The 18984-nt window shown below is 42.6% G+C and overlaps 2 protein-coding genes across 2 annotated transcripts; one reads left to right on the plus strand and one right to left on the minus strand.

The window, feature by feature from the left end:
• Positions 1 to 2559: 2559 nt before the first annotated feature.
• steap2 (STEAP family member 2, metalloreductase) lies at positions 2560 to 13286 on the plus strand. Its single transcript, XM_023299993.3, has 6 exons — positions 2560 to 2667; positions 4997 to 5439; positions 7558 to 7724; positions 7934 to 8461; positions 10561 to 10725; positions 12042 to 13286. The coding sequence occupies exons 2-6, from the start codon at positions 5055 to 5057 to the stop codon at positions 12333 to 12335; spliced, it is 1539 nt and encodes a 512-aa protein (XP_023155761.1). The 5' UTR covers positions 2560 to 2667; positions 4997 to 5054; the 3' UTR covers positions 12336 to 13286.
• Positions 13287 to 15797: 2511 nt separating this feature from the next.
• Positions 15798 to 17603, minus strand: mos (v-mos Moloney murine sarcoma viral oncogene homolog). Its single transcript, XM_023299996.3, has one exon. The coding sequence runs from the start codon at positions 17434 to 17436 to the stop codon at positions 16438 to 16440; it is 999 nt and encodes a 332-aa protein (XP_023155764.2). The 5' UTR covers positions 17437 to 17603; the 3' UTR covers positions 15798 to 16437.
• Positions 17604 to 18984: the final 1381 nt, after the last annotated feature.

Genomic DNA, 18984 nt, shown 5'->3' on the forward strand with positions numbered 1-18984 from the left:
GAGAACAGTTGGTTAAACTTTATTTGATCATTGTGCAAACATAAATAAACCTAAATTAGATCTAATGAAGACATCAGAAATGTTTAGAACGTTAAACAATGAAAGTGTCATTCCAGAACTGGAAGACATTTTACATCTCATCCAAGGCTGGGAGAGCAGCTGGGGGACGGAGTAAAGTCCCAGCAGCCTTCAGTCTGTACACGAACTCTCAGAAACTGATTTATTCAAATGTTCCCTGACAAATATATGAGTTCATGCACAATCTGCAGTTGTTTCAGTTCCACTTCAAAAATGCTAGGTGATGTGATGTCTCATTTTGTTAACAACCTGTTGTCTCCTCTCATCTCCTCCTCCAATCAAAGACGAGAGGACAGGAGTTAAATGAACCGAGGACATTAGATAAGGAGATGGTTTGTCGTGACTCTTCACATTCTGTTCATATTTTGGTACCAAATAAATGTGAACTGTAGAAATACAAACATGAGACGTTTGAGTGATTCAGACTACAGAAGTCAGAAATATTTGCTGATGTTTGATTTGTGTGACCTGTAAGAGGCCAGAACAGAACAGCAGTTATAAAAAAAACTTGTTTCCTTCTTTTTTCTTTACTTTAAATCACGGATTTCTTTCTTGCAGTATATCAGACTTCCTATGCACCATGGGTTTTCTCTGGCTTCCCCTCACAGTCCAAAAACATGCTGAGGTTAGTTGGTGATTCTAAATTATCTGTAGGTGTGAATGTGAGTGTGATTGTTTGTCTCTATGTGTAGCCCTGTGATAGATTGTTACCTGTCCTGGTGAACCTGTGATAGACTGTTACCTGTCCAGGTGTCCCCTGTCTTCACCCTCAGTCAGCTGGGATAGACTCCAGCCCCCCATGACTCTAATGAGGATTAAGCTGTGTATAAATGATGGATGGATAGATGGACTATGTCAGAGTAAATGTGTCCTGGCATTGAGGAGAATATAAAGAAGGTTGGAAGGTAAATGCAAGTTATGGTACCCAAACTCATGTGCAGCCTCAAATCTACTTCCAGACTGTAGGCCCCAGTCCTGCTTTTGAGTTTCAGGTTTCCCCTTTGCAAAGAGGGACTTTTTAAATCTTGTTGTTGTTATTCGCTTCCTGCTGACGATCACATAATTGCGATCCTACTACAAATCCACTGCTGAGGACTCATCGGAAATGATACAAGGAACAATAATTAAATTGTGAGGGTGTTTCTGAGTCCAATCAATTCCTGCCGCCCGCTACATATTTAGGTCACGTGGCTCAGTATCCGTACATAACTTACACATGCAGAACACACACCTGTGCTCAGCACAAGATCATTTTGTTTGTGGGTACATCGATATTAAATGGTCACATTCCATGTTGCTGTGATTTCTGATCATCAATAACTAATAAAAAATGCTGCATTTCTAAAATAAATAAATAAATACTGCATTTCTGAAAATGCCATATGGGGGAATGAGCAGCCTTGGAGGAGAACTGAGCTCTCTGAGTGTTTTCCTTGTTGTTTTTGTTCTCATCTTTGTGGGGTTTTGAGGCATTTCCTGCTGCACTGAGTGTCCACATCTGCTCAGACACCAGCTCAGCAGAAGTGCTGTTAGGAAAGATTCTATGAAAATAAACTGGGGTGTATCTGTCTTTGAAACATTTTTAATACTGACTTGTCATTTCATTGTAATTCTATATTGCCTACTTAAATATGTTCTCGCACTGAATCTCAAATAAAACAGTTAAAATGAAATTTAAATCTCCTTTGTTTGTTAATGTTATTTCATTGATGTTTCTTGTAATTGTGGGAACATTTTTTTAATTCAACGTAATATTTAAAATAATTGTTATGCATGGAACGAGTGTCCCACAACATGTTAGCAGAACCTGCTGATGACGTTTTTGACATTTTGTATCTCAATTCTGCCGTTTTGGGTCTCGTTTTTGTCGTCTTCTGTTTTGTTTTTGTCATTTTGTGTCTCGTTTTTGTCGTTTTCTGTTTTGTTTTTGTCATTTTGTGTCTTGTTTTTGTCGTTTTCTATCTCATTTTTGTTGTTTTGTGTCTTGTTTTTCTCATTTTGTGTCTTGTTTTTGTCGTTTTGTGTCTCATTTTTAATGTTTTGTGTCTCTTTTTTGTCGTTTTGTCTCTTTTTTTATAATTTTCCGTTTCATTTTGGTTGTTTTGTCTCTTTTTTGTCGTTATCTGTCTCTTTTTGTTGTTTTCTGTCTCGTTTTTCTCGTTTTATGTCTTGATTTTGTCATTAACATCATCAAACAGTTTTCCTTAAGAATGTTTAGAGCCAAGCTATGTCCTATGTTAATTTCTCAAAAATTTTGAAGCCCAAGTATCATCCAATTCTGGAATGACCCAGTTGTTTCTATCGTTTATTGGTAAGCTATTGTATTGCATTTGTACTGATTTTTTGTGAGCGTACTATTTTATGTATCTGCCTGTTTGTTGTATATTGTGTGAAACACCATAAAAATCCGTTTATTTTCTGGCAACGCAAAAGTCACGTTGTTTTAAGAGGAAAGCTCGTATTGCCGACCTTCCCCGCAGACCGTGAACGCAGCATGCATTCAGACAGCGCAGGCAGCATCAGGAGGAGGATGGACAGCTAGCAGCATGTTCCTCAGCACACACAGCATCCCACAGACACGAGTGGAAGGTGGGTAGCATGTCGTCAGCCTCGTGTGTCGCTAATATGTGGGCGTTGTATGTCTGTGCGGCTGGCTGTGTGTGTTTGCGGCTTCTTTAGCGGTGCCGCAGCGCTACAGGTGCACGCAGGCTGCATGTGCACATACACGGCCGCGTCCTTCACACCATCAGCAGACACAAGGTCATCCAGCTCGTCCCTGACAGGGCTGATCAGCAGATGAAGGGGAGCTGCTGGAGTGTGTGTCAGAGTGTGTGTGAGTGTGTGTGTGTGAGTGTGTGTGTTACTGTACAACACAGGGGCTCCCCACCCTCACCCCAACACACACGCATCAACACACACTAATTCATTGACATGTTACAGGGAAATGTTAAAATGATACAAAAACGCAACTCATGACATTTGTGATGTGGTGGAGGAGACTTCATGGTTCTCCAGCAGTAGGATGCTCTCGTCTGTCAACCAACTGTTGTCTGCTCACTTGTAATGACATGTCTTTATTGCAGTAGTAGAGATGGAGCAGTAGGCTATGGCTGTATGTGTGTGCAGAGGAAGAGGGAATGGTGCTGAGCCCCTGTCAGACCTGCAACATGGAAGTGACCTCATTCAGTCTCAGTTCAGACTCTTGGCTTGGGTTCATGATGTACCAACGAAGGTCTTGAGGTCATCCATGGTCTGGTAAATGATGTCCATCTTATAGGAACACTGCAGCGTCTTCTCCATGTTGAGCGTTATCTCAGAGGTTCTCAGACTTCCGTTGGGGAGCCTCAGCTTGTCCAGGTTGGCCACAGACTCCTGTCCTACACTGGGCTTCAGTGGGGACGGTTCCTCACCAGGTTTGTGCTCTGAAACGACTGTGAGGGCGCAGGCTTTCCAAACACCACCAGGTCCAGCAGTGAGTTCACATCTTAAACTACAGTCCTCTGTGTTCAAGCTCACCGTTTTCACAGCTGCTGTTAGATCCTCATCGGCTCTTCCTCCATGTTGGGATCATTTATAGGTAAATGAAGTGAGCTCTCTGCTGTCTGATGCTGCAGGTTTGGAATAAATCCTCCTAAACAGCTGGAAGCTAAACTACCATTCTCATAGCTTCATTTACCAAAGACTAGGTATTTGCCTGTCATCCTGAACAGATCATTTCGAATGCACCATCAAAAATATATGTGATTATTACGTTAATTTCAGTTGGGATGACTAGTTGACTAATGTTGACCTGTTGGCAAGGAATATCTTGCTAAAATATCATGATCAACCACATCTTGGTGAACCCAGATCAGTTCCAACCAATGTCATAGCTGATAAAATGCTTAAAATGATTTATTAACCATACTTTCTTAGTAACTCTTTATAAACACAAACCTATTTGAGGCAGTATCAGTGGTTTTACTGTGAAGAACTTATTGAAGCTCCAGAGCTTCTGCTGAGGGGACCTGCTAATGATACTGTCTTTGACAAATGATGTCTCCAAAGTCAAGATTGTGTCAAGTCATATTTTATTTTCCCTTATAAGTTGCCAAGACTGCTAGCTTCCAAAGATCCTTCGTTGGCTACCTGGCTGAGCATGAACAGCCTCAAGACCTCCTTTTCTAATGTGCTTCCAATGTAAGCAAGGGATGACAGAATACAATCCTCCTTGTTCTGTGTCAGATATATCCCAAAGTTTGTCTGAAGTTAATATGAAGCTTCAGTTATCTCAGCTGAAAGAAGGTATTTTGCAGTGTTGGTCACTTGGTCATTTGGTCACCATCCCTGAAAGGAAACGTTGCTCAGGGACAAACAGAGGGAGTTTAATACTAACGACCTCATCTGAAAAACAAAGAAATATATCAGAAGAATACTAAATGGATATCTGCTTGATTTGACCAGTTTAACCTCCTAAACGCTCGGTCACCTTTAGATTTAAGCCTCGACTTTGGAACCACCAGAAGGATCCACCTGAGGCTCATATGGGGTCAACAGATCACACATGTAGCTTGGGGCGAGGCCCTGGTGAGCTTTAAAAGTGATCAGTAAAATCTTAAAGTCAATTCTAAAACCAGCAGGGAGCCAGTGGAGGGAAGCCAGGATAGGTGTGATGTGATGTCGTCTGTTAAAACCAGTAAGATTGAGACACATTTTTAATGTATTTTCTCATTTTAGAATGATGACTGTCTAATTTATTATTATTAAAGACCCCACCAGTAAAAATCCAAGTTTGTTTGATTTACCAAATACATATGGTGTGTTTACATGCTGCACATCTAAATATGTAACTCTGAGACACAGAGGTGAGTCTTTTGTTAGATTAACTACTAAAGAAGGTCTTTAAAATGCTCCCTTTACCACTCCTTTCCTCTTCTAGGCCCACTGAAATCTTTCTAGGTAGAAAACCAGAGAAGGGGAAGTGACCGGAGGGAAGGATGGACTCTATGTCTATGATGTGTGGCAGCAGGAGCCCTGTGTTCCTCACAGCCTCCTCCTCCCACCATCTCCGCCACGTCCAGGACCATCTGCTGCCCAGCGGCATGAAGAACGGAGCAGCCGATATAGGAAGCTCCTGTCTGCAACCCACCGTGGCCATCCTGGGCTCCGGTGACTTCTCCAAGTGCCTGACCATTCGAATGCTGCGCTGTGGCTTCCATGTGGTGGTGGGCAGCCGCCATCCTAAGCTGGCAGCTCATTCGTTTCCTCATGTGGTGGATGTGACACACCATGAAGACGCTGTGGGGAAGGCTAACATTGTGTTCCTGGCAATCCGCCGTGAGCACTACCCTATTCTGTGGGACCTCAAACATCTACTGGAAGGTACACAACACTCATACACACTGACAACACTAACTGTTCATTCACTCCTCCGTCAGGTGATGACTCATTTTAAGTGGATTTAAAATTGTGGAGCTGGTAATCTCCTTGTTTAAAGCAGAACCTACAGTATGGATCCCACAAAGCAATTTTTATTGCAGGAAATTGTTTCTTAATGTTTCTCAAGCGGTGTTTTGTTAGTGACTTGCAGCAGACAGAATTCCATTGATGGTAGTAAAATGGAAATGAGCTGCTTAAAATGATCATGCTGTGTTTTAATGTTGTTAACAATGTGGCAGAGCAGTCACTGCGATGCTGCCATTAACCTGCTTTGAGTAGCTGACTCATGTATAACCGAAACTAAAATGCCAAATTTATTTTCCTAATTGTTAACTAAGAGCATAATAATGTGAAGACGGTGTTAACGTGTGAAAGCTGTGACCGCAGTGATTTAGTTGTTGTTTATGTAAAAATTCCAAAAATGCCAAACCTACCAGACAGTGTTTCCATCCATCCATTATCTAATCAGCGCTTAATCCTCATTATCGTCGCGGGGGAACTGGAGTCTATCCCAGCTGACTTATGGCGCTTTTCCACCAGCACCTACTCTACTCGACTTAACTGGGTTTAGCTCGCTTTCCACTACAGTTGAGTACCACCTCATCACGGGTGGAGCTGTAGCACAGCGGCCTGGAAGTCCCTTAATATCATTTGTGTGCAACACAAATACAGCACAACAATGGAGGACATGGAGGTGATGGTGTACCTGCTGCTGGGTCTGTGGCTTTTTGTCACATTCAAATTTTGCCAAGTTCCGTGAAGAGCAACGCACATCGTCGCTGTGGCCAGTTGTTTTCAAAAAATGGCGGGTTTGGCTTTTGTGAAGGAGTCACTCTCGTGTGTCGTCACTCATCGTCCAATCAGTGGCCTGCACTCTGTAGACGTCACCTTATCGGCTCCACTCAGCTCGCTGGGAACCCCGGCTGAGAAGGTACTTAAATAGTAGCTGGTACCAGACACTACGTCCTGATGGAAAACCTCACAAACCGAGTAGAGTCAAGCCGAGTAGGTGCTAGTGGAAAAGCGCCATTAAGGGACACCTGGACAGGTAACAGTCTATCACAGGGCTACACGTATACAAACAAACGCACTCACATTCACACCTATGAACAATTTAGAATCATAATTAACCTCAGCATGTTTTTGGACTGTGGGGGGAAGCTGGGGTACCCGTTAAAAACCCACTCATGCAGAGAGATCCTGGGAAGGTGGGGACACAAACTGGGATCTTCTAGCTACAAGGCGACAGTGCTAACCGCTGAACCGCTGTGCAGCCCAGACTGTGTTTCCCATTGTTTTATCTTCCATGAATACGGTGCGGAAAAGGAGACCTCAGGGTCATGACTGACCACCAGATATACTCTAGTTTATTCAAGTTTTTTACAAGAGATCACCAAGATTATGGCCAAATCTTTGATGGGCAGTATTTCCTGGAAAATATCATATAAAGTTGACTTTTATGTAATCTTTGACATGGTATTGATCCCCTGCTTTACTTTTGTTTGTGTGTTTATGGATGATTAGCAGTTTGTTCTGTCACTGTATGCAGTTTGATTTTGTGGCTGCTTTTTTTTCTGGGTACAGAGCTTAAAATACACTATTATATGCAACTTATTAAGTTTTTATCATATATAAGGAATTTCCTTCATGTCAAAGGACATGTTTTACTGCTTATCTCCACATCAGTAAGTTTGTAATGCTAAGTGTTGTAATCAGAATGTGTTCAGTAATGCCATCATCTTTGCCCTTAGAAAAGGTTTTGGGACTTCAAACTTGACTGGAAGGCTTTTTATTAATCTCCTATCAACAGTAAACTTTAGTGGTGATTATACTACTGTTTAAAGTGACTGTAGAGCAACAACTAATGCAGGTGCAACGATTTAAAATAATTGATTCTCACAACATGCTGCCAGTAACAAAGGTAGCAGTAGATAGGCTTTGGTGCCAAGTCTGAGTTAAAAGTCTCTAACAGCCTATATTGGTCTCTTGTGCAGATGTAGCTGACAACGTTTAATGCTTATTTAATGTATTTACAGATGTGCTTGTCTTACTGTCCTGCAGGGAAGATCCTGGTGGATGTCAGTAACAACAGGAGGGTGAACCAGTATCCAGAGTCTAATGCAGAGTACCTGGCTTCACTGCTGCCAGGTTGTGTTGTGGTGAAAGGCTTCAATGTCATCTCAGCCTGGGCCATGCAGCAGAGCTGTCCTAAAGACGCCAGCACACAGGTACAATCAGATAAATTCTATCCCTTCAAGGAAATAACAAACTGAAATCAACATCCACTTGGGTGCTGTGAGCAGTGTAGCTCATCGACCTATGTTTGATAGTCCTTGGATGACAATGGAACTCTGTGGCAAAGAAAATGATGTGTGCTGATTGCCATGTTTACTCACCTCTAACCAGTTCTCCTGTCTGTGATCCTGGCTGTTTACAGGTCTTCATATGCAGTGATTCTGTGGAAGCTCGACAGCAGATTATGGAATTATCTCGTCAGCTCAACTTCCAGCCAGTTGATAAGGGCAGCCTGTCTTCTTCTCGGGATATTGAGAACATGCCCATACAGTTATTTCCGGGCTGGAAGGGCCCTGTCCTCGCTGCTGTGGCCCTCGCCATCTTCTTTTTTGCTTACTCTTTTGTGCGAGATATAATCCACCCATATGTGAAATACAAGCAAAGTGACTTTTACAAGATACCCATAGAGATAGTGAATCGGACCCTGCCCACTGTGGCCATCACTCTCTTGGCTCTGGTGTACCTGGCAGGCCAGCTGGCAGCTGCCCACCAGCTCTACTATGGCACCAAGTACAGGCATTTCCCACACTGGCTGGAAGGCTGGCTGCAGAGCCGCAAACAGCTGGGTCTCCTCAGCTTCTTCCTCGCTGCTGTCCATGTTCTCTACAGCCTCTGTCTGCCCCTGAGAAGGTCTGAGAGGTACCTGCTGCTCAACACCGCCTACCAGCAGGTCAGTAGGACACGTCTGATTTTCTGTGCAAAGCTGATATTTTCCAGCAAAAGTAAAAGAATTGTTCAACTTTTCTCTTAGCAACAAAACACCGTCTCCTGTAAAGACTTCAGACTGCTTTCTGCCACATATTTATCCTGTTTCTATTGGTTCTGAAGCATTTTTGAAAATCTCTGCACACCTGAATGTGCTCAGCAGGACAAGGCTAGGATCTCATCAGCACAGAAGGTTTCTAGGTACAGTCCTGCAGTACAAACCTGTGCTCACTGACTGTATCTGGCAACCTTCACTACAGCCAGATATGTATTTCTGTAGTATTACGATAAACGTTGTGCAAGTTGTCTGGTAAGAAATAGTTCCAGCATTTACACTACCGTTCAGAAGTTTGGGGTCACGTATAAATATCCTTATTTTTGAAAGAAAAGCATTTTTTTCCAATGAAGATAACATTAAATGAATGATAAATCCAGTCTAGACATTGTTAATGTGGTAAATGACTATTGTAGCTGGAAACAGCTGATTTTTAATGGAATATCTCCATAGAGGTACAGAGGAACATTTCCAGCAACCATCACTCCTGTGTTCTAATGCTACATTGTGTTAGCTAATGATGTTGAAAGGCTCATTGATGATTAGAAAACCCTTGTGCAGTTCTGTTTGCACATGAATAAAAGTGTGAGTTTTACTGGAAATTGCCTGAGTAAGCCCAAACTTTTGAACAGTAATGTACATTTATGTAAAACCTTTGAATTCACATTTCTGTTTGCATAAAACATTCAGGGTATTTATATTGTGTGTTCATTTTTGAGTCTTAGTATTGTTAGTAGTGTCAATCTGTGTACTTTTTACTCTATATACAGAATCAGAATAGCTGTTTCAGGCTGTTTCAAGTCTTTATGCTAAGCTAATATCTGTATTGAATGCACAGACATGAGGCTGATATCCATCTTCATCACCTCACTAGCACAGAGAAGACTGGGGGTCCAGGAGGGATTCATTTATAAAACACACTGAAGTGTAGGCAGTGACATGATTTATTTTTTTCAAATCTGACTGGCAGCACTCCAGCACAGATGCATGCAGCTGGCAACTGGGTGAAATACTACATACACAGTATTTATCCAGCTCTGTATGTATTAGACTGGGTGTTTGCAGATTTGGTACACAACTCACCTATGCTTTATACGCGGCTGGAAAAATAACTTATTGAAGCACAATTTACAGCAGGAGTGTCAAACTCATCTTAGTTCAGGTTCCACGTTCAGCCCAGTCTGATCTCCAGTGGACCAGACCAGTAAAATCACAGCATAATAACCTATAAATAACCACAACTCCTAATGGTTCCTTTGTTTTAGTGCAAAAAAGTCCATTCTGAAAATGTTCACATTTAAGGAATTATCTTTTTATAAAACATCATGAACAACCTGAAATTTTTAAAGAAAAATAAGAAAATAAGAAATATGAAAAACAGAGTGTCTACAAAGGCACAAAACATTTAGTCTCAGGTATCTGGAACTGAACCATATAGTATTTTACTTTAAAAAAGACAAAAAACAACAAAAACAAGCCAAAATATTACAAAAATGAGACACAAAATGACAAAAGAACAATCTAGTATTTTACTTTATGATCAGAACAACTTGTCAAGGTCCAGAAATTATTTTAAATTTATCATTTTACTAATTTACAATCTGCAGTTAATGTCTTTCTGGAATTTTTACACTTTACAAAGTCGTCCTGCGGGTCGGATTGGACCCTCTGGTGGGCCGTTTTTGGCCCGCGGGCTGCATGTTTGACACCCCTGATTTACAGTATACCCACCTGAAAAGGTCTGCTGTTTTATCAAAGCTGCTTGTGATAGTTTGGCTTTGAGTATGTCAGTATTTAAATGTGTCAGTTGAATGAATGTGTATCAAACGACCAGACAGCATTTTTGGGTTGGGTAGTGTTCCTGTAAAAACTGCGAAAACAACAAAATACTCAAAGGTAAGCAGCTTACCTTTGTCCCAGGCCTTTCTCCCAGGTTAATCTGGCCACGCTTAAAACAGCAAGTGCACCAGAATGACTGTTGTGAATTCCAGTCTTCTCTGTGTCTGCAGGTCCATGTTAATGTGGAGAATGCGTGGAACGAGGAGGAAGTGTGGAGGGTAGAGATGTATGTTTCCTTTGGGATCATGAGTCTTGGGCTCCTGTCTCTCCTGGCCATCACCTCCATCCCATCCGTCCACAGCACCCTCAACTGGAGAGAGTTCAGCTTCATACAGGTACAAACATACCGAGGGCTTTTCAAAGTCTCACACTGCTTTTGAAGTCTTAAACATGATTTTGTTTCTTAAAGTGTCCTGCAGGAAGTGGAGGTTTATTTCAGCTAAGCAGCAGTGTGCTTGAACCGTGGTATTAATGGTGGCATTGGTGCTTTTTCTGCTCTGGACCAAGCAGGAGCCATAGGTTTCTCAGAAATCAGTAAACAGAGAAAGGGAAATGGAAAAATTAGTAACAATTTTTTATTGAAACCGAGAGTAAAAGGCAGTATTGATGGCTGTCTGCTGCAGTGGCTCTTCACTGCATTAAATGAAACCAAGACTTTTGAAGCTTTTAAAAATGATCACATGAATTTACAGAAGCAGAGGCCATGATTGACACTGAGCAAATGATACGAGCCTCGATCTGAAGAAACTCCATCAGTGCTGTTTGCAGTGTACCTGACATATTTGTAGATGTTTACCTGAAAATGATGTCCTGAGTCGCCTCCATGTTCTGTCTGCCACCACCACTGCTGCTGCCTGTAACTGTTGACCATATTATTGAGCAGCCAGGCTACAATACCTACTAACAGCTATTTATAGACCAACTGCATGCATGTGTCCCACTCACCTTTTTGCCTTACACCTCTCCTTCTTTTGCTCTACTTAGGCCTAAATAGACTGGAGCGGGTTGTGTTGGATGTGTGTTTTGCACCCTGTGAAACTTTATCACATGGGAATGTTAGTGGGAAGTGTGAGTCTGAAGTGGCCCTTGGTTTTGCTCTCTTTTGGTGCTTTTCAACGAGAACCTACTTGGCTCGACTCTACTCGATCTGTGAGGTTTTCCATTAGGGCTAGTACCTGATACCAGCTACTATTTTAGTACCTACTGGGCCGGGGTTCCCAGCGAGCTGAGTGGAGCCGATAATGTGACGTCTACAGAGTGCAGGCCACTGATTGGACAGGAAGTGATGACACACGAGAGCGACTCCTTCACGAAAACCAGTGAATGTTTTGTGACTTCAAGAAACTTTTACATTATTTATCCCATTGCTGGCAAGCTCACTTTAAACAAACAAGTACATTTTGAAAGTATTGTGGTGCTCTTGTAAGCAGACAATAAGCTAGCTAGTTAGCCATCAATGCTAACTCTGTGGCCGGGCCGCCATGCTATGACGACTCCACCCACGATGAGGTGGTGCTCAATTGTACTGGAAAACCACCTGAACCGAGTCGAGTTGAGTCGAGTAAATGCTAGTGGAAAAGCGCCTTTTGTGGTGTGATCACGGCAGCTGTTACTGTATGTAGCATCATGAGTCTGCTTGTCTTTACTCCAGTCCACTCTGGGCTACATCGCCCTGCTCATTGCTACCTTCCACGGCCTGCTGTTTGGCTGGAAACGAGCCTTTGAGGAGGAGGCCTACCGTTTCTACCTGCCGCCCAGCTTCGTGGTGGCCCTGGCCCTGCCGGTGTGTGTCATACTAGGGAAGGTCCTGATGCTGCTCCCCTGTGTGGCCCACAAGCTCCACCAGATCCGCAGGGGCCTGGACAGCAGTCAGTACCGGTGCCAGCGCCTGGAGCCGGTGGGCTCAGCCGCCCACATCTCCCCTGAGAGAGTCACCATCATGTAGTCGCTGCAGACGGAGCTGCTTCTGTTGGGGCTTTCACATCCTCTGCTACAGCAAGCTGCTTTACTGGACCTGATGACCAGTGCTTATCCGTGTGATTCTTGTTGAAAGGACATGCTACTCTCACTTTGTGACATGTGAACTGTTTTTTCTGACATGTGAACTCTGTACTTGTGTACTTAGAAGCTGTAAACATTCACTAGAGCTACGGTCCCAGTATGGCTATTATGTTACAGTTGTTTGCCCTTTAAAATTTTACACTGAATATTCTTCTTTTGGCTGTATCTAGTCTATATGCTCCCAGTATTTAATCAGTACTCTGTTCAGCTGTGAAGAGGAACTCCAATTTTACACATAAAGTATATTTTCCTGCTTGTACTTAGCCTGTAGAAACAGTGGTTTACTGTCTTATATGGCCCTAGAGGAGCTTTGTCGTGTGATGTCACGGAAGGCGGAGGAAGTTGATGGCAGTGTGATACTGAACTGAAGCAGCTCCTAGTAGGTTTACCAATCTCATTCAATATATGTTTTTATTCCTACAGGTCCTAGCATATAATGTCATCTGGCAGTAGTTACAGGGCAGAACTTATTTATTTACCAGGTTGGACAATATTACTAGCTCCTACTATCACCTACAATGATTAAAACTGTTCTATTTCTGGTCTCAAACTATAAAGAAATGTTAGCAGGTGTTCTGTTTTTCTGTCTGTTAGGGCTGTATTCCAGTACCGCTGAATATTGTGTCTGTATGTCATCTGTGAGAGCCATGACTTCAACAATTTAAGACTTTACCACGCTATTCTTCTAGTCTAATTCGTGACCTAGAATTCAGGTTGAGTAGACAGAAGGAACACTGGCTAAATGTGGTGACATCAGAACTGTGAATGTCTGGATGTGATGTAGAAAGAAACTGCACAAACATTCAAAGAAATAAATACAAAACTTGTGGAACAACTGTTGCTTCCTGAACTTGTGCTGAAGGGTCCTTACAGGTGGAGTCAAAAGTTTCATTTTCTCTGAGGGATGAGGAGTTGAGGAGAGGCCATGGTTGTTGTTACATTCAGACAGTTATTTAGTTGATATTTTAGTGATATCCAGTCATTTTTATTAAGTGATTGTTTCCATAATAAATAATTATGGAATTTGTAAAGACATGATCATAATGAACATAAAAACATTTTTTTTTACTTTTAATAAAAATGTTTGCAAGATAGATCCCATTGACTTCAAAAGTCCCTCAATTATATATTCACTTTTGGTTTCACTTTTGAAGCATCACTGATCTTTGCTGTCTCTAAATGAAAGCTCTCCTTCTCAATCACTAAAAACAAAATGTGAATGTATCAGTTAATAACTGGGCATCATGATTAAATTACACTAAAGTATTTCCTCCCAAACCAATGTACGCTGTGTCTTCTGTGACCTAAGCCAGCATGTAAACACACAAACAGTCTCATTCAGTCTCAGCGTTATTTACTACCATCATTTTTACCCACAATTCTCTCCCTCAAGCACTAAAGTCAACCAAACAGGCCTCCTAAAGGTGTTAAAAGTCTCAATCCTCAAATCCTTTTAGATGTGACTCAGGACACAACTCTGCTGTTTTTACAAAAAATATTTGAACATTTCTAATGACCAGTCAGTATAGAACAGGGCTATTCAATTAAAAATTGACTCGGGCCGGATTTTCAGACTAAGAACATGAGCTGGGCCGGATGTTTTTAGCAGACAGTGAGCAAAGTTAACCATTTAAAATAAACACAAACAGATAAGATAACAAACACACTGGATGTTTATAAACGTATTGCCACATCCAAAAGGACATAAACACAACAGAAGAGCAGTATTTAAACTAAACCTGTGCTGAAATACTGCTTCTTTAAATTTTACATTTCAAACACACAACTTCAACACATTTTGATAGGTAAATATAAGCACAGGTTAAGGTGCATATGAATATAAAAACTAAGTGCCGATTAGAAACACCATCTTTTGTTTTGGTCACATCTCAAAGTGCATTAAAAAGTAACTTGTTTAACAGTAACTTTTCAGAACTTGAGACATTCTTCTTCTTTTGAATAATAAAAAACAGAGTTTGTCCCTGTCCATATTTGGTCTCATCTGAGACAGTCACATCTTCAGTGCATATAATCAAAAAAATATAAACAGTAGGCACAGTGATAGTTACTATCCCTTTGAAACGAAATAAAGCTGACATCAAAGTGCATAATAAAGTGCAACTAAGTGAAATAACTGTCAAAACAAAATGTCTTTCTTAAATATTAAACTTCTAATAAGTGACCAGAAAATAGTCACATAAATACATAAAACTACCTTTAGTGTCTGCTACAGCACGCTGCTTTGTTGCACTTACCATGTCTCGAAGACATCTGTGGCGAGAATGTTTGACGTGTCAGACCTGTTTGATAGCAGATGTCACACTCGTCTTAACTTTATCGTCCGTTAAAACTTCATCCACGAAGGCCAACATGCAGTCCTTCACAGTTTCTGAGTCTGTGAACGGCCTCTTTTTCGTGGCCCTTTCCTGAGCTGTGCAGGTCCGCTTCATTGTAGTACAGCTCCGGTTGTAAGATGCAGTCAAACTCTGAATTATAGCCGCTCTCTCATGACATCCCTCGGGAAAGTTTGTCCGAAACGCGGCACGTTTTTTCAATGTGGTGTCTTCGGACATGATAATCTTCTAGCACTGCAAAGCACTCGTTGCAGAGTAAACGCATTGGTTTGGCGTTCGGACTTGGTGGTAAATAAATAAATACTTGTCAGTCCACGCAGGATTAAACCGACGGTTTTCCTCGCCGATTTGTCGTTTCAGGATAGAAAAAGACACGCTGCTATTTTCGCCTGTATAGAACTGCTAATGTTAACTTTTCAAACGCGTCTCCTCGACACAATGCATTGTGGGTTAGTTGCTAGGTTGCGGTAAGTGTTGCATTCAATGTTTGCAATAATGTTGGAATTTTTGTAAGAACTTGTCAGTGTTACTGAAAGATGTTTTTCTGTTTTTCTCGGACCCAAGTCCCAGTCACTCGGCAGTTGCTTTAGGGCTACTCGAGGGTTGCTTTCGGGCCACATGTGGCCCGAGGGCCGCTAATTGAATAGGGCTGGTCTAGACACAAACACAACATGAAATCAGCATGACCTGTCCAGGTGAACCCTGCCTTCAGGCTAACTCAGCCGGGATACGATCCCGCCCTCCCTAAAGACGATGGATGGGATGGATAACCTTCAGATGATGATCACTGGCCCTGCTCTCAGGAGCAGAGTGGAGGGAAGTGGGAGCTTTTTCTGACATTAGTCCATTAGCTAAATGTCTAGATTAGATGGGCAAAGTTCAGGTTTAACAAACTCTAAAATGCATGGCTATAAACATCTTTGTTCTTTTCTTCATCTCAGCCTTGTGATGAGCAGGTGATCTGTGATGTGATAGCAGAGAAGCCAAACATATACAATATAAAATTAATTTTAATGAAAATTCATCATACCTCATCTCATAGTGCAATCTAGCTGCAGGGAATAAAACTCCCTTTACAACTCAATTTGTTTCACAGTTTAAAGAAGGATGAATAAAACTCTGACTGTTGTTGACTTGGCAAATTAACAGAAGATTAAAAAGCTTGGATAAGTTGGCTTCCAGGAGCCATAAATAAACAGTGGATGTGACAAATTGTACACAATAACCAATATTATAACACGTCAAACAACTTAGTTCATACTGCAGGAGGATGTGTCCATTAGAGAGCAGCACAAACTCTAACAAGTCAACCTGCAGTGGGAAAAGAACAAACACCTTATAGTCTTCAGGTAGACTGGCTCACTGGTTTCAGGAGACTTCACCAAACTGCAGACTGCACCTCTCTGCTCAGAAAACACAGCTCAGTCTACACACAATTAAACTGAAGAATGTTTCACAGTCAAACGCGGATTTGAAAGGCACATCCTGATTATGGACACACTTCATGTTCACATCTGGACTGATCTGGTGTAACAAACTAATGAGCAGTCCCATACTTATGAGCACTGCAGAGGACCACCCGATAAAATGATGCTAAAAGCTTCCTGAACCCCATCAGAGAGGGGATGAGGATCAGACCAGGGATCGCAGCTGCTGCAGGTGAGGCAGCAGCTCCGGGGCGGAGGGTCTGCAGCCGGCCTCCCCGTCCCAGCAGCGGCCCAGCAGAGCGCCACACAGCCGGCCTCTCTCTGAGCGGAACACCCGGTGCTGCTGGAGGCACGGCCGCAGATTATGCGCCACAACGGCGTAGAGGACGTGCTGCCTGTCGCCGCTGTACGGAGGCTCTCTGGTCAGCAGCTGCCACAGCGTGATGCCGAAAGAGAAGATGTCCGCTTTAGGAGACACCGCCTCGCCCTTCAGCAGCTCCGGGGCTCGGTGCGTGTACGTCCCGCAGACGTGGCTCGGGCGTGGGCTGCTGGAGCTCACTTCATGTCCATGGTCCAGTTTCAGAGAACAGCCGAAGTCGGCGATTTTGCAGACGTCCTCACTGGACACCAGCACGTTGGCAGGTTTTATGTCCAGGTGCACGATGCGCTGGGAGTGAAGAAAAGCCAAACCTTCCAGGATGTCTGAGGAGTACCTGAAGCTCCTGTCCTCCTCCAGCAGCTCCGCGCCTTCATAAATGATCTGCTGCAGGTTTCTGCTCCCCACGAACTCCATCAGTATCGTTCCGATGCTGTTCTCGTCTCCAAAAACCTCGGCTACGCAGGTGGTGGCCGCAATGACGCGCACGATGTTTGCGTGGCGCAGGTGTGCTGCGTTCAGTTCGGCCCAGAAGCTCTGCCAGGAGGCCAGCTTGTTCTTGGTGCACTTCTTGGCTTTCTTCAGCGCAACGGTCTCCCCGAAATACTCCGCCTTGTAGACGGATCCGAACCCTCCGGAGCCCACGGGCTGCACGGAGCGCAGCTGCTCCCAGTGGATCACGGCGGACACTTTGTCGTAGAGCCGCTGAGCTGGAACCTGTAAGGTGGAGCCCGAGGATTTGGTCAGTGGGCTGCTGCACGTCCCCACGTCCACGGAGGGGTAAATGTCTTTGGGCAGCAGGCGGGTTATGGGGATGGGAGAAGGCATGGTGGATGGTGGAGGACTTGTGCTACTGACTGAACAACAGCTGGGCAGACTCAAGGTTTTTCACAGCTCCTGATCTCTGCAGGATCCACGCTGTGGTCCACGCAGAGCCACACCGCCACTCCGTGTTGTGGAGGATGTACTGTTCGGGTTCAACGGGTTCACCGCAGTCTGCTCTGTGAAGTAGGGCGACCGGGAAAATGAGGCTTTTTTTCAATCTGGGAGACTAAAACACGATAGTATTAATAAGTTCAGTGTGTGCAGGACACCAGTCATCTACCAATGATCAGACAGAGCCCAGCTTTAGGAATCACGTCAGTGTTTGCAGTCAATCAACGAAAATGCAACACAAAGTGCTTTACAAATATTTTTAAAAAATGGAATAAAATAGTACACTCTACACTACCAGTCTAAAGTTTGGACACACCTTCTCATTTAATGGTTTTTCTTTATTTTCATGGCTATTTCCATTGTAGATTCTCACTGAAGGCATCAGAACTATGAATGAACACGGATGGAATTATGTAGTAAACAAAAAAGTGTGAAATAAGTCAAAACATGTTTTATATTTTAGATTCTTCCAAACAGCCACCATTTGCTCTGATTACTGCTTTGCACACTCTTGGCATTCTCTGGATGAGCTTCATGAGGTAGAACCTGAAATGGTTTTCACTTCACAGGTGTTCCTTGTCAAGGTTCATTTGTAGAATTTCTTGCCTTCTTAATGGGGTTGGGACCATCAGTTGTGTTGTGCAGAAGTCAGGTTGGTTCACAGCTGACAGCCTTATTGACAACTGTTAGAATCCATATTATGGCAAGAACCAATCAGCTAAGAGAGACAACAGTTCATCATTACTTTAAGAACTGAAGGTCAGTCAGTCTGGAAAACTGCAAAAACTTTAAATGTATCCCCAAGTGCAGTCACAAAAACCATCCAGCGCTACGACCAAATCCAACAAGTTCTCAGCATCTCTGGAACTCCTTCAAGACTGTTGGAGAACCATTTCAGGTTCTACCTCATGAAGCTCATCCAGAGAATGCCAAGAGTGTGGAAAGCAGTAATCAAAGCAAAGGGTGACTATTTTAAAGAATTTAAAATATAACACATATTTTAACTTATTTCACACTTTTTTGTTTACTGCATAATTCCATGTTCATTCATAGTTTTGATGCCTTCAGTGAGAATCTACAATGTAAATAGTCCTGAAAATAAAGAAAAACTATTAAATGAGAAGGTGTCCAGACTTTTGACTGGTAGCGTACATAAAATCTATCAAATATATATAAACATAGTACAAAACTAAAGTAAGGGAAATAAGCAGGTTTTCCAACTGAATAAGATTTACTGCCCAGAAGCATCGTTACAACAAAGAAATAATCTACCAAACTCATATTTCCTTACTTTTTGTGCTGTTTATATCAAATTGAGACTAAGATTTCCAGCATCCAAGAAGAGATGATTCGATTCCAACAGCTGGTTCAGTGTAAAATAATGATATTAATAGTAATAATGATCATCATCATCTGTCAGCCTGTTCATGGTAAACTGTG

Source organism: Amphiprion ocellaris, chromosome 22 (assembly GCF_022539595.1).
Source record: "Amphiprion ocellaris isolate individual 3 ecotype Okinawa chromosome 22, ASM2253959v1, whole genome shotgun sequence".
In the NCBI taxonomy this organism is placed as follows: Eukaryota; Metazoa; Chordata; class Actinopteri; family Pomacentridae; genus Amphiprion; species Amphiprion ocellaris.

Excerpts from the sequence above, each read along its gene's own strand:
- steap2 (XM_023299993.3), top strand. The coding sequence starts at position 5,055 with ATGGACTCTATGTCTATGATGTGTGGCAGCAGGAGCCCTGTGTTCCTC. Across the intron at positions 7,725-7,933 it reads CTAAAGACGCCAGCACACAG|GTCTTCATATGCAGTGATTC; the intron begins GTACAATCAGAT and ends GGCTGTTTACAG. Across the intron at positions 10,726-12,041 it reads GAGAGTTCAGCTTCATACAG|TCCACTCTGGGCTACATCGC; the intron begins GTACAAACATAC and ends TCTTTACTCCAG.
- mos (XM_023299996.3), bottom strand. The coding sequence starts at position 17,436 with ATGCCTTCTCCCATCCCCATAACCCGCCTGCTGCCCAAAGACATTTAC.